This window comes from Eptesicus fuscus, chromosome 18 (assembly GCF_027574615.1).
Source record: "Eptesicus fuscus isolate TK198812 chromosome 18, DD_ASM_mEF_20220401, whole genome shotgun sequence".
Taxonomy (NCBI): Eukaryota; Metazoa; Chordata; class Mammalia; order Chiroptera; family Vespertilionidae; genus Eptesicus; species Eptesicus fuscus.
The window spans coordinates 45676765-45691840 of record NC_072490.1 but is presented as its reverse complement, the minus strand read 5'-3'; the positions used below and the strand labels follow the sequence as shown (position 1 = coordinate 45691840).

The window sequence follows — 15076 nt, the reverse complement described above, 5'->3', positions numbered from 1 at the left end:
ATTCTCTCTCATCATTGGTGTTTCTATCTCACTTTCCCTCTCCCTTCTTCTCTGATATCAATTTTAGAAAAGAATTACAGCACTGAAAAATCTCTCCAAAAACACCCACCAAAATGTACTACTAACTATATCAACATCCTTAAGGTTCTATAAGATTGTGACACTGGCATTAACATCAGAGGCAATCATAGTCTAAGAAGCCCTACAGATCAAAATGAATGCAGATCAAAATGAATGCAGCTATCACCAATAACTTACATATCCTAAATATTTTAGAAACAACTAATTATTCATCAAAATATAAACTGTTATAATTAAATTTGGAAGCACAAATGTAAACTTTGCTTCCATTATTGCCTACTAGAATTACAACTAACATTAAAAACAAAGTGAAGTGCATTATTCCAAAAGTAATACATGAATTTCCTAACATCATTAGAATAATTCTAAAGTATTAATGGTACACCATCATCTATAATATTAACCAAGATAATTAATACAAAATTTTATAGCACTGAATTATACTCACTCTGAGCGGAGTCGGGCTTCCATACCATCTGGTAGAAAAAGTTTTATTGTGGAAACAATACACCCATGGGTAACTGGTTAAAACAAACAAATAAAATGGATAAAATAATTGTTTAAAAAATATGAATCTTCATACCTCTTATATGTAAATATATATTTTATTCTTATATGTATTAACTTCTGGGAAAGGAAATAAACCTGATGATTTAATGACAATATTCATTCTCCTGGAGAAACTTGTCCCTACCCATAACAAATCACAAATACAGGTAGAATTATGTTTAGAAAAGTGTCCTAACCTCCAATGCTATAACAAGTCAGTAAAAGGTAAACTTAATATATGGAAGTACAATTGGGGGGTGGGGAGGGAGGAATGCACTGTCTTCCCTATTTGCCAGCATCAAACCTAAGTCCAGCTATTCCCCAGATTAAAATTTAGCCCTTATTCCTTATTCTCCTGTCCCCAACCTATTACTCCTATCCACACCTCACAAAACTCTACAGTTCAGTATAATACAGTTTGAAATATGCCATTCAATTCACCATGAGTGAGAAAACCAAGTCCTCAGACAAATGAAACTGCTGCTACAACTCTCTGCTATGAAGTACCAGAGCTATTTGCTAGACTTTAAGTCTGTTTCCAGTTCAGTATTTATAATTTTGGTTTTGTTTTCTTGTGGTTGTTTCTTCCCCCAAACATCTTTTTATAGCTTTACACCAGTCATTATGCAGACAACTCCCTTTTTTCTTTTCAAGAATTTCTTTGTTTTTAATTCTCACTCAAGGATATGTTTTTCATTGATTCTAAAGGGAGAGGGAGAGAGAAAAGGGGAGTGGGGGGAGAGAGAGAAAGAGAGAAACGTTGATGTGAGAGAAATATTAATTGGTTACCTCCCCTATGTGCCCCAACTGGGGATTGAACCTGCAACCTGGGTATGTGCCCTGATCAGGAATTGAACCTGTTCCCCTTCAGTGCACAGGCTATGCTCTAACCAACTAAGCCACACCGGCCAGGGCTACAGACAACTTCTTACTTCCTCCTTTTCCTTCTGAAGATTTCAAGAGACAAAAGCCCCCAAAGTAGCACTGTACAGAGAGCTTCTCTCTCTTTTTTTTGTTTTTGTTTTCTTTGTTAATCCTCGCCCAAGGATTTGTCCCCCATTAATTTTTCACGAGAATGGAAGGAAGGGAAGAAGGTTTGGGGGGTGGGGGGGATGGGGAAAGAGAGATATCCACGTGAGAGAGACACATCAACTGGTTGCCTTCCACATTCATCCTGACCGAGACCGGGGATCAGGATCAAACCCACAACCCTTTGGTGCATGAGCAGAAGTTCTAACCACTGAGCACACTGGCCAGGGCAAGAAAGCTTCTCTTTGTATGTGTGTTTCATAGAAAAAAATTTGGGGGGGTTGGTTTAAAAGTTGACAGTTTTTTACTTCTCTAATCTTTAAATAGTACCTCTTCCAGGGTTCAAAGGGTTAATTTATTTAGTTTACCAAACTCTAATTAAAAATGAATGCAGGGTGATGAAAATAACTATATCATGTTTAGAGGAGCAGTGGTTATGTGACTGTATAGATTGTCAAAACTCACTGAATTCTGTATATAAAACTGATGTAAATAAACTATATCTCAATAAAACTGATTTTAAAGAATAGAGCTAATGTACTTACAGGAGGGTAACTTACTAAGTGAAAGTCCTACAAATCATCAAGAAGGTATTATAAACATGAAGTAATATGATTACTCTGACATCTGGAAATACACATTAAATTTAAGTAATTTAGCACATTTTACTCAATATTAATTTTCATTAACTTATTTATTATATGAAAAGTGCTAGCACATATTAAGAACCATCTATGGACAGTCTTTCAAATTCTCTGCCTAACATAGCAATTATGGCCATGAACTACTAAGCCCCTTCCTTCCTTCCTTCCTTCCTTCCTTCCTTCCTTCCTTCCTTCCTTCCTTCCTTCCTTCCTTCCTTCCTTCCTGCCTCTTCCTCCACCCTGCTACCATAAATACCCTAGAACAAATCTACTTGCATCTCCAAATACCTTACTTTTCACAACCCCATGCCTTTTACACAAGCTGTCCTATCAGTGATGTCCTTTATCCCCTGACCTGCATGACCAAATGCTTCTTATCCTCTAGATTCAGACTTTTCTAGTTCCTTTACCAAAGCTCAGAATCTAAGTTGTGTCCCCAGAGCCTCCTAAATCTACTTATTATAACAACAAGCACACTGCAGTTTTAATATTTATCATTTACACAACTGCTGTCTCAACAATTAGATACAACTCTTTGAGGGCAACAAGGATTGGTTGCTTCTGGTACAAAGCAGGCATTTAGTAAATGTTTATTGAATACATCCAAGAACATGTCTGGTTAATATTTTACAGCTTCCATCGCTCAGGAGTGAAGTTGCCTGCCTCTCACTTTGAGAATGGCAGGGTTCATCTCCATTTGCAAGAAACACCTAATTCCCTCCTTTCCCTGGCTAAAGATAGGGAAGTGACGGATTTACTCCAGCTCTAGGGCTCTCTCAGAAATTTACTACAAACAGGCTACAATAAATACGGGAGCACAATACAAGAAGATCCAGCAAGACTGACACTTTACCAATACATTTAAATTAATAAGAAAATTGTTTTTAAAAAATAAGTGTAGTGAGTTTCAGTGCTAAGATGACAAACTATATATCAGGATTTCTATTGTTCAGATACATCCCGGAAGTCCAGCAACTAGACTGGTGTACAAACTGTGAGATGAACCAAGTGCTAACACTTACTGGGCAATATAGGGTTGTCGCACTATTGAAGGCAGTTATAGACCACGGTCTGACTACACTGACAATATAGCCAACCCTTCCTTTGAAAAGGTTCTTGTGACAACTAGATGCACAGAAATGTCAGTTACCTCTTTAATAATATGCAAAAGCAATCTGATGAAAATGTTTTGTTCTAAAACTTATATTAATCAACTCTATATAGCAGCATTTCTCAAAATGGGGTGCTAGTAGGTGGGGTTAGAGGAGCTTAGAAAAAAATTGGTTAAAAGAAGTTGAGTTTTTAATCTTTTAAATCACAGGCTTTCTCAGAGCTTAATGTACATCATGATGCATTTTCAAAACCTATGTAACCATTGAGCACATCCCTGCTCCCTTTTTAGGAACACATAAAGGAACTATGTGATTATGGATACACACACACACACACACACACAAACACACACACACACACTCTAGAGGCCTAGTGCATGAAAATTCATGCACTGGAGGGGGGGTCCCTCAGCTCGGCCTGCCCCCTCTCACAGTCTGAGAGCCCTCAGGGGCGGGAGGCAACCCGGCGATCAGGGGAAGGCAAAGCCCACATCACACCTCTGCTGCGGCCACTGCCGTCAGCGCAAGCCTCGGCCAGCCCTGGTTACCTGAGCCTTGGGCTGGCCCTGGGCAATTGGACAGCCGCCATCTGAGTCTTGCCTGTGCCTCAGGCTGGCCCTGGGCAGCTGGGCAGCCACCATCCGAGGCTTGCCTGGCCTCGGCCGGCCCTGCTTGCCTGAGCCGCAGTCAGTGGTGGGTGCAGGAGGACCCGAGGCCCCCAGCGGGGCTGAGGGGACTCCGGCGGCAGGAGTGTGGAGCAGCCGGCCCCCCCCCCCCCCCCGCTGTGGGTGCCACCATCTTGTGACATGTGATGGTCAATTTGCATATTACCTCTTTATTATATAGGACACACACACATACACATATATATGGCATATATAGTATTTTGAAGAAAATATGGGATGGGCAAAAGTTGTGAGTATGCGAAACACAGTTTGTTCTTGTATTTTTATTTATTAATTATTGTATTATTTTCCATATGAACAACTGTAAATCCACTTTTGCCCTACCTTGTACTTTGGAAAATGCTGCTGGACAGTATTTTATTAAGTACTTTTAAAACAAACTATGCTCTCCAAATTCACCCAGAAGCATTATTACAGTGTTTAAAAGATTCAAAGACAAAACTGATTGTAAAACACACCATTTATACGTTTCTCGGGCCTGGTCAGTGTGGCTCAGTGATTAAGCGTCAACCTATGAACCAGGAGGTCATGGTTCGATTCCTCGTCAGGCACATGCCCAGGTTGCAGGCTCAATCCCCAGTAGGGTGCATGCAGGAAGTAGCCAATCAATGATTCTCTCCGATCATTGATGTTTCTCTCTCTCTCCCTTCCTCTCTTAAATCAATAAAAATATATTTCTAAAAAATAAAAGTTTCTCAGAAATTCTCTCTCTTCTTGAGCTGGGGCATCCATCTTTTACTGCACTTGTACATCAGAGCACCTGGTCCACAGGCTTTCAGACTCTGGGACTTCTATCATTACCACTTGCTCTCCTGGTTCTTGGGCCTTTGGACTCGGGCTGGAGCCATTGGCTTTCCTGGTTCTCCAGCTGGCAGACAACAGATTGTGTGACTTCTCACCCTGTGATCACTGTGCAAAACAGCAAATATTCCTCTCTCCTGGTTAATATGAGTTCCTGCTACTTCTTTACCAATTATTGAAGCCTTAATTCTACTTTGCCTTCTCTAAAGATACGATTTACTGAAATGCCCAATCATAGAATCCTACCCCCTTTCTTTTTTTAAAATATATTTTTATTCATTTCAAAGGGATAGAAACATCAATGATGAGAGAGAATCACTAATCAGATGCCTCTTGCACTGGGGATCGAGCCCGCAAGCCAGGCATGTGCCCTGATAGGGAATCAAACCGTGACCTAATTCATAGGTTGATGCTCAACCACTGAGCCACACTAGCTGGGCCCACTCCCCTTTCAAACCCCAGCTTTCTTGGATCCTCCCCAAACCATCCAGCCAAAGCCTTAATTCTATATTAGATCTTTTCTAACACTTCTTAGTGTGACACCTCTGGTTACTCAAATTATTTGTTCTCTTTTTTTCTATAATGAGTAATAAATCCAGCTTGTTCAAATAAAAATAAAAAGATTCTTGGGCAGGGTAAGAAGTCCACAGGTACATTGCCATATTAAATATATATTTATCCATTATAAGCTACACCCAAATTTCAGAAATGTTAAAACATGAAAAACAGGTGTGTCTGAATTGGGGAAACAAGGTATTTGTGGAAGAAAAATCTGCAATTACCTTCTGTAGTTAGATTAAAAACCAGAATTAAGACTACAAAAGCTGACTGCCACTTATATGGGTGTTTTTCTCTGTTATCTCACAGAGATTATTTATTTTGCTTTTGAGTTAATATATTTACTTTATGATATGCAGCCAGCCTTTTCTATTGCCTCTTCACATGAACACCACTTAAAGGACCCATGTTCACTTTGATAAGTTGAAAAACTGTTTAAGGCCCTAGACTGGGAGACTAAAACTTCTGAAGTATGTTGCAATCTAGTTCTATCATCATTCTTGCATTGCGTAGTAAGGTTAATACAACTTACACTTGAGTAGTTTGAAGGATCTCTTGAAATGACTGGCAATAATAGGAAGTACAATGAGTAAGTTCATAAAAGCCCAAGAAAACTTTAAAAAACCAAGAGCTAAATGAGAGGTGTTAAAATTTCCCTTAGAGGTGTTAATATTTCCCCAAGCTGCCCTAGCCCATTTGGCTCAGTAGATAGAGCAACAGTCTGTGGACTGAAGGGTCCTAGGTTCAATTCCAGTCAAGGGCACACACTTTGGTTGGAGGCTCAATGCCTGGCCTGGGCGGGAGGCAAACAATAAATGTGTCTCTCTCACATAGATGTTTCTTTCTGCTCTCTCGCTTCCTTCCACTCTAAAAATCAATGGAAAAATATCCTCAGGTGAGGATTAACAAAAAACAAAAACAAAAAGGATGATGCTGTTGTATTAAATATATAGAGTTTCAATAATAATAATAATAATAATAATAATAATAATAATTTCCCAAGCTGGGGACTTATTTGCTTAATTTCCTTTTGACTGAAATCTAAGATAAAAGAGTTACTGAACTTTCACTCCTAAATTTTTTGCTTCATAATGCTTTCCATTCAAAGACCATTTTTCTTTTTTCAAGTTAGAAAAGAGGCAGGGAAAGTTAGCTGAAAAGAAAAATACTCCTTTAATTCTAAAAAGTATTTTTTAAAAATATGTTTTTATTGATTTCAGAGATAGAAACATCAATGACAAGAGAAAATCACTGATTGGCTGCCTCCTGCACACTTCCTACTGGGGATCAAGCCCACAACTCCACCAAGTGCCCCATCTGGGAATCGAACCATGACCTCCAGGTTCATGGGTTGATGTTCAACCACTGAGCCACACTAGGCGGGCAAAAATATTTTTAAATTGATATTGTATCATTCTATCTTCATTTGTGAGCTGAGTTCAGTTATAAAAACTTTACCGCAGGTATAATTCCTATAGGAAAGGCAGCATGGATACTTTAATCTTTCTCTTTTTTTCTTTTAATATATTTTTATATATTTTGGAGAGGGAGAAAGAGAAAAACATCAATGATGAGAATCACTGATTGGCTGCCTCCTGCTAGGATTGAGCCCGCAACCCAGGCATGTGCCCTGACTGGGAATCGAACCAAGACCTCCTGGTTCATAAGTTGACACTCAACCACTGAACCACGCCTGCCAGCCAGGCTAATCTTTCTCATTATTTGTTTGTAGATTGATAAACAGGCTTCCTAAGTTCTTCTAAAGGCAATCAAATCTTTTTCTTTTAGAATCATTGTGCATTCATGGATTCAAACAAATTTGATACATTTCAATCCACTGCTGTTATTATTATTTGATGATCAAATTGTCCCATCTTTGATCAATTGGAACTCCACATTAATTCTTGAGTCCTTTGACAGAAACCCAATAGTCTTAGATAGTTTCATTGCTTTCTGGTATGATAAATATTCCAGGCTCAATTTGTATATTTCCTCCCCTAGACCCAGAATCAGCTACCATTTCTTCCAGGAATCTTGTTTCTACATATTTATTTGGTGGGAGGAATCCTTTCTCTAGGTAGGTGGATTCATTTTCCACTTTCTCTAGCATACTGTGAAATGATATTGCTCTTTGGCATATTTTTTATTCACCAATGAGGAGTGGTGATTCTTTGGCTTTACCTGTTTGTTTAATATTCACTGAGAACCTGCTGGCTACAAAGCAGTATGCTGAGGATGATGGAAAACAACAAGATGATTATGGCTAGGATTTCAATTTCGTTTACAGAAAGAGAACTAGAAATACTTAACATAACAAAGGGAGAAACTTTCACAAATACTACAATAAATATAAAACACTGTGGGAATTTGGAATGGACAAGGGCAGGGGAAGGAAAGGCAGAGAAAATGGCATAAGCAAAGAAACAGAAAAAGAGAAGGATATGAGAGAGCACAAATCTAAGGAGAGAAGATTGAAAAGATGAGATGAAGAACATATTTCAAGGCCCTCATGCTAAGCACATTATACATGTTAACTCCATATGACAAACCATGCAAATAGTTATTTTTATGTCCCATTTTACATATGAGGAAACTAAAGTCAAAGAGACTAAAATAACTTGCTGGAGATCACACCTTTGGCAAGTGGCAGTGCTAGGATTCAAAAGAATCTTTTCCATATACCCTCTTATCTCTAAACAATAGAGTTAATAGCTTAACATATATAAGGGAAATAAAAGCAAAAGATTAAATTGAGTCATATTTTTGAGGGCTTCAAGTGTACAATTAAGCATTTCAGACTTTATTCTGCAATTGGCACAGTCACCAAGGCTTCTAAAAGCAGAATGACATAAATAAATCTGTACCAGAAGAATAGTAGCCAGAAGTGGAAAGCTTCTGTAACACTCTAGGTTGGCAACAGGAAAAACAAGAAATAGCAGGGAAAGGAGGGCAAATGGTGTAGATAACATAACTGCTGGAGATAAGAAAGAGACGGGATTCAGAAGAGATACCAAGAAGCTGAGCTAGAGTGTTTGGGAGAATGATGGAATAGAACAGTGATGGCGAACCTATGACACACGTGTCAGCACTGACACGCGTAGCCATTTCTGATGACATGCGGCCGCCTCAGCGGCCGCATGCCGAGGATGAAACATTTGCTGCTCCTGAGGATGAAACATTTGCGAAATAATGTTTTTTCCTCAAAGTGACACACTACCCGAGTTATGCCAGTTTTTTGGCGAAGTTTGACACACCAAGCTCAAAAGGTTGCCCATCACTGGAATAGAAGAAATTGGGAAGTCAGTAGAATACTCTCGTTTGAAGACTAAATTGAGCTGTATACAGAGTAAGGTGACAGCAGACATTCGAAAGGAAACAACTGCAAGCAGCTGGAAATACAGTATAGAGCCAGCATGAACAGATTCACAGCAGACAAAGCAAGAAGTGAAACTTGGGACTTGAGGATAAGGGAAAGCATTAAAACATTTGCCAGAAATTTAATTGAGTAGGGTTCTTAAACATCATTGTCCAAAAGAACAATTTGAGGCTTTAAAAAATTATATATGTCCAAGTCCCACACCCAGTAATTCTCCTTCTTAGGGCTGAATGGGTGAGATCCAAGCATCTGTAGTTTTACAAAGCTATGCAGGTAATTCTGGTGTACATCCTGGGTACACTGCCATGACATCAGAAAGATTCTCTCAGTCAACCTGGCAAATCTGGTGTGGTCTGTGATGAGTCAGCTTTGTGATTTTCCCTAGGAGCTAGAAAGTAGAAGCATGTAAAGTTTATGGTGAAAGTTACCAAGAGCTAGGAAAAAGCAAGCCAGCATAGCCAAAAGTCAAGGAGTAGACTAGTTGGTGAGAATATCTTTGAATGGCCAATGATGTGTTCCAAAGAACAGACGGTAAAGGATCCTGGCTCGAAGGCTACTGAGAAAGAAGGGTAAATTTGATGGCAAAAAAATAAAGATGATGCAAATGACTGGCAAGGGTTTTAGTGATAATAAAAGTACCTGGCCCTGCTCTGAGCACTTTATAACATCCTTTCAATGTTCACATTGAACACTGAGTCACAGTGTGAACAATGAACACTATACCAAAACCCTTGAGTCCCATTTCATAATATGAGGAAATTCAAGCTTAAGGCAGAGTAAGGAGAAGTAACTAAGTCACAGCAGAACAAAAAGGGCAGTGGGTAACAAGAATGTTGCCAATTCCCAATCCTCCTATTAGGAGGAAGGTTGTAAAAAGTCTTAGTTAATATGATAAAAAGAAGTTTGTAAAATGGTGGATGAAGATTCATGGGACGTTTTGAAATTTATCAACAATATTGGTGCCAGGTTGAGTGGAGTTTCTATAATGAAGACAGACACACTGACTGCTCTTGCACAGCTTACAGTTTAGTGAGGGCGGCAAACACATAAGGGGAGGAGCACAGTGTGGAACGGGGACACGGAAGGGCACCGTGTCCAGCCTACAAACATTTCTAGGTGAAGGAAAACACACGTGTGTGCAATGGCTTGAAGGCCAGAAAAGGCAAGGTTTATTGTGGGAATAAAAGTAATTGAGTGCTGTGGGAGCATAAAGCAAAAGGAAGATACCATTGACTTTGCTCTTCAGAGGCTCTTTTTTCATAGGGACTTACCCAGGAACAGATATTGGTGAAGTGGACCTGAGCTGATGAGCTGATAGAAGTTTGTGAACTTTATAGAACTAACCAGTCCCAAACTTTGCAACAGAGGACTGTCATGTTGTATGACCCAAAAAATTCATGTCCTGTCTGAACAGTTTGTGGGTTTGGGAACAAAGTGGTGGCCAGTAGCTGGTTTGGTAAGGCTCCCATCCCAGGAGGATCTAATAGGTTGGCTTTCTCCATTCCTTCCTTCCTTTAAAAATAAAAAATCCATTATAATGTCATTCTATTTGTTTTACAATGATTATTTTTTATCTATAAGGCAGGTTGTTAGTACAGTACTAATCAGTGAGCTTCCTCCCTGGAGCCGCACTATATAAAAAGCCAAAAGACAAAATCAGCTTGTTTTAAAGGGCTGGGAAGAGAAGAAACAGTAATATAAACTGATATGTTCAATGACATAGGCTCATATCACCTAACAAAATCCTGACTTTATAGACACACACACTTCTACACATTATATATTCTTTTTAAAGTTTCCTTTTACACATAGATATTATGTAAATTCCATATACACTGGAGGGTTTTTTATTTGAGAGAGGGAGGAGAGGAAGGGGAAGGAGAGAGACAGAGAGAGAGAGAACGTTAATGTGAGAGAGAAATGTCTATCAGTTGCCTCTACACAGGGATTGAACCCGCAACCTGGGTATATGCCCCAACCAGGAATTGAACCTGTACACCAAGAGGTGGTTCCAACCAACTGAACCACACTGGCCATCATACACAATGGGCAAAAACTAAAACCATTTCCCCTAAGAACAGGAACAAGACAGGGATGTCTGCTTTCACCACTATTATTCAACATAATACTGGCAGTACTAGCCTCAGAGATCAGACAAGAAGAAAAAATAAAAGGCATCCAGATTGGAAAGCAGGAAGTAAAACTGTCATTATTCACAGATGACAAGATATTGTACATAGAAAACCCTAAAGACTCCAAAAGTCTACTAGATTTAACAAATGAATTCGGCAATGTAGCAGTATACAAACTTAACATTCAGAAATCAATGGCTTTTTTATACACCAATAATGAACTCTCAGAAAGAGAAACTAAAATAAATCCCATTTACCATTGCAACAAAAAATTAATATACTTAGAAATAAACTTAACCAAGGAGGTAAAAGACCTGTACTCAGGAAACTACAGGACATTGAAAAAAGGGATAGAAGAAGATATAAATGAGTGGAAGAAAATACCATGTTCATGGATTGGTAGAATCAATATTATTAAAATGTCCATACTACCCAAAGCAATCTATAGATTCAATGCAATCTCGATTAAAATACCAATGGCGTATTTCACAGATATAGAACAAACACTCCAAAAATTTATATGGAACCAAAAGACCCCGAATAACGGCAGCAATTTTGAGAAAGAAGAACAAAGTTGGAGGCATCACAATACCAGATATCAAGTTACACTACAAAGCCACTGTCCTCAAAAGAGCCTGGTACTGGCACAAGAACAGGCATATAGATCAGTGGAAGAGAACAGAGACCCCAGAAATTGACCCAAGCCATTATGCTCAATTAATATTTGACAAAGGAGGCAAGGGCACACAATGGAGTAAAGGCAGTCTCTTCAATAAATGGTTTTGGGAAAACTGGACAGGTACATGAAAAAAAATTAAACTAGACAACCAACTTACACCATTCACAAGAATAAGCTCAAAATGGATAAAAGACCTAAATGTAAGTCATCCTATATAATAAAAGGCTAATATGCAAATTGTCCCCACGACCAGGAGTTCACCCGGGAGCTCGACCAGGGGTCGGGGCCAGCCGGCCAACAACCCATGACCCCTCCCCCAGGCCGGCCACATCCCCTCCCCCTGCTGGCCTGGCCTGCGAATTTGTGCACTGGGCCTCTAGTGAAACCATAAAAATCTTAGAAGGAACCATAGGCAGCAAAACCTCAGACATCTCTCGCAGCAATATGTTTACTGATACATCTCATAAGGCAAAGGAAACGAAGGAGAAAATAAATGGAACTACATCTAAATCAAAAGCTTCTGCAAAGCAAAAGAAACCATCAACAAAGTGAAAAGAGATCCTACTGGGTGGGAGAACATTTTTGCCAATGATAAATCTGATAAGGGGTTAATTTCCAAAATATATAAGGAATTCACACAACTTAACAAAAGGAAGACAAACAATCCAATTTAAAAAATGGGCAAAAGACCTAAATAGACACTTCTCCAAAGTGGACATACAGAAGGCCAAGAGATATATGAAAAAATGCTCAAAGTCACTAATCATCTGAGAGATGAAAATTAAAATGATAAGGTATCACCTCATACCTGTCAGAATAGCTATCATCAACAAATCAACAAACGACAAGTGTTGGCAAGGATGTGGAGAAAAGGGAATCCTAGTACACTGCTGGTGGGAATGCAGACTGGTACAGCCACTGTGGGAAACAGTATGGAGTTTCCTCAAAAAATTAAAAATGGAACTGCCAGCCCTAGCCGGTCTGGCTCAAGGGATAGAGCATCAGTCTGCGAACTGAAGGGTCCTGGGTTCGATTCCAGTCAAGAGCACATGCCCAGATTGTAGGCTCAATCCCCAGGAGGGGGGTGCAGGAGGCAGCCAATGAATCTCTCTTATCTTTGATGCTTCTATCTCTCTCTCCTTCCTCTCTGAAATCAATAAAAATATATATTTTTAAAAATGGAACTCCCATTTGAACCAGTAATCCCACTTCTAGTAATATATCCTAAGAAACCTGAAACACCAATTACAAAGAATATATGCACCCCATGTGGGAGTCTGTACTTGTTCCTCAATAAATCTCCACCTTTGCTATACTAAAAAAAAAAAAAAAAAAAAAAAAAGAATATATGCACCCCTATGTTCACAGCAGCATTATCTATAATAGTCAAGATCTGGAAAGAGCCCAAGTGCCCATCAGTAGATGAGTGGATAAAAAAAACTGTGGTACATTTACACAATGGAATATTACACGGCAATAAAAAAGGAACTCTTACCATTTGCAACAGCATGGATGAACCTGGAGAGTATTATGCTAAGTGAAATAAGCCGGTCAGAGAAAGCTAAGTATCATATGATCTCACTCATATGTGGAATCTAATGAAGAAAATAAACTGATGAACAAAATAGATCCAGAGACATAGAACCACGAACAAACTGATGAATTTCAGAGGGAAAGTGGGGGGTGGGTAGATTAACCGAGGAACTTATATGCAGATATGCATAGCCCATGGACACAGACAATAGTGTGGCAAAGGCTTGGGAAAGGCAGGTGCGGGGAGGAGGGGGTCAATGGAAAAGAAAAAAAGCAGACATCTGTAATACTTTCAACAGTAAAGATTTAAAAACACACAAAAAAACGAGTATCCCTTACAGTAGAAAGGAATTGGGAAAGAGCATTCAGTAACAGTCACTCCCTTGGAGATCTGCATATATGTTAGCATATTAGAAGCTCTGCGGGTGGGGGAAAAGGGTCCTATATATGGTGACAAGAGAAGATTTGACTTTGGGTTGTGGGCACATGGTGCAATATATAGATCTTATAACATAGAAACCTGTATGATCATGTCTACCAATGTCACCCCAATAAATTTAATTGGAAAAGAAAAGTAAAGCTCTGGAAGTCCCCATTACCTTGGGTTAACTAAGATGTCCTAAATATATTTGATTACCTTATTCTTTTATCAATAAACACCTATTAATTCTCTTTGGGAAATGCAAGCCAAGGAGTTAGACATTCCCTGGAGAGGACAGTTTAATTCAATTATCTGTGTTCTGTGGGTTACTCACACCTGGGGCTCAGTTAAATGTTTACTGAATGACTTGGTAGCAGAAGAGGTGTGATTTGGCAATAGCAGACATCAGAGTGTCCACGATAGCTGTTCTCATTATAGCCATACATAAGTTGAGTTCTTTAATTGAGTACTAAATATTTTGCATCAAAATACAAACTTTTCTATTTTACAATTATAAATGGAAATTTCTAAAACTGTGGCCCTACACAAATTCAAATATCAAAACCCAACTTCCTGGGGAGGCCAACAAAACCCAGTAAAACTAATACTGCAATTCCAGCACCAGTGAAAGTAAAAATATAATACACATGCACACGCACAGCAGCATCACCACCACCACCAATCCCTGTATACACTGTCTAAAGTGTCAGTGACTGATGACTCAGGGTATCACCAAATCAGAGTATGTTCAGAGAAATGAAAGAAGAAACTTGCCAATTGGGTCCACTGTCCATATTAAACTAAGACAGTGGAACCGCACTCTTTTGTTTCCTATTCATTTAGTTTTATGATTCAGCTATATAGTTTCATGGTCATAAGTAGAGAGTTATTAGCTACAGCCAGAAAACTTCAGAATTCTAAACATACAGACAATTTACATTTATTTAGCTAGAGAACTTCTAGTTTCAAACACTGAGGCATGAAATTTTATAACTGTGACAAGTATTATTAGCTGCTTTCAGAGCTCTAATTTTGTTTGAGGCAACAATGTATGCACAACTGGAAGGGATAAGTTATAACTGATCAATAATGGATCTCCTTTTCACCTTTGCCAAGTAAGTAACTTCCCAGGCTTCTCTGTAGCTACAAGTAGCTATGTATGTAACATATCCATGTGGCCATTGAGACAAAAGGGAGAAATCTGCTGGGAGGATTCTATAAAAAACTATTCTTTCAACATGAAAAGAGAGCCACACAGGAAAGCATTTTGTCCCCACCTCCTCCTTTTGGCTAGAACACTGGTGTGAGAAAAATAATGCCTGGGGCTACAGCCCGCACACTTTGACTATGAGGCAAAGAGCATAAGCATAAGAAGCCAACAGGTTAAGGATAATAGCACGTGAGGACAGTAAGACCCTGGATTCCTGATAACATCACTGAGTCAAGAGAACAAAGTCTGGACCTACCTGTCTCCA

General features: G+C 39.1%; 1 protein-coding gene across 6 annotated transcripts in view; it reads right to left on the bottom strand.

Moving 5' to 3' along the window:
* The window catches only part of SLMAP (sarcolemma associated protein), a 160807-nt gene that overhangs the window by 73169 nt on the left and 72562 nt on the right, over positions 1 to 15076 (bottom strand). For all 6 annotated transcript variants that reach the window (XM_028152749.2, XM_028152746.2, XM_054729929.1 and 3 more), the window contains one exon: positions 530 to 602. In XM_028152749.2, coding sequence (XP_028008550.1) covers positions 530 to 602 — 73 coding nt within the window. The remainder of the gene's footprint in view (positions 1 to 529; positions 603 to 15076) is intronic.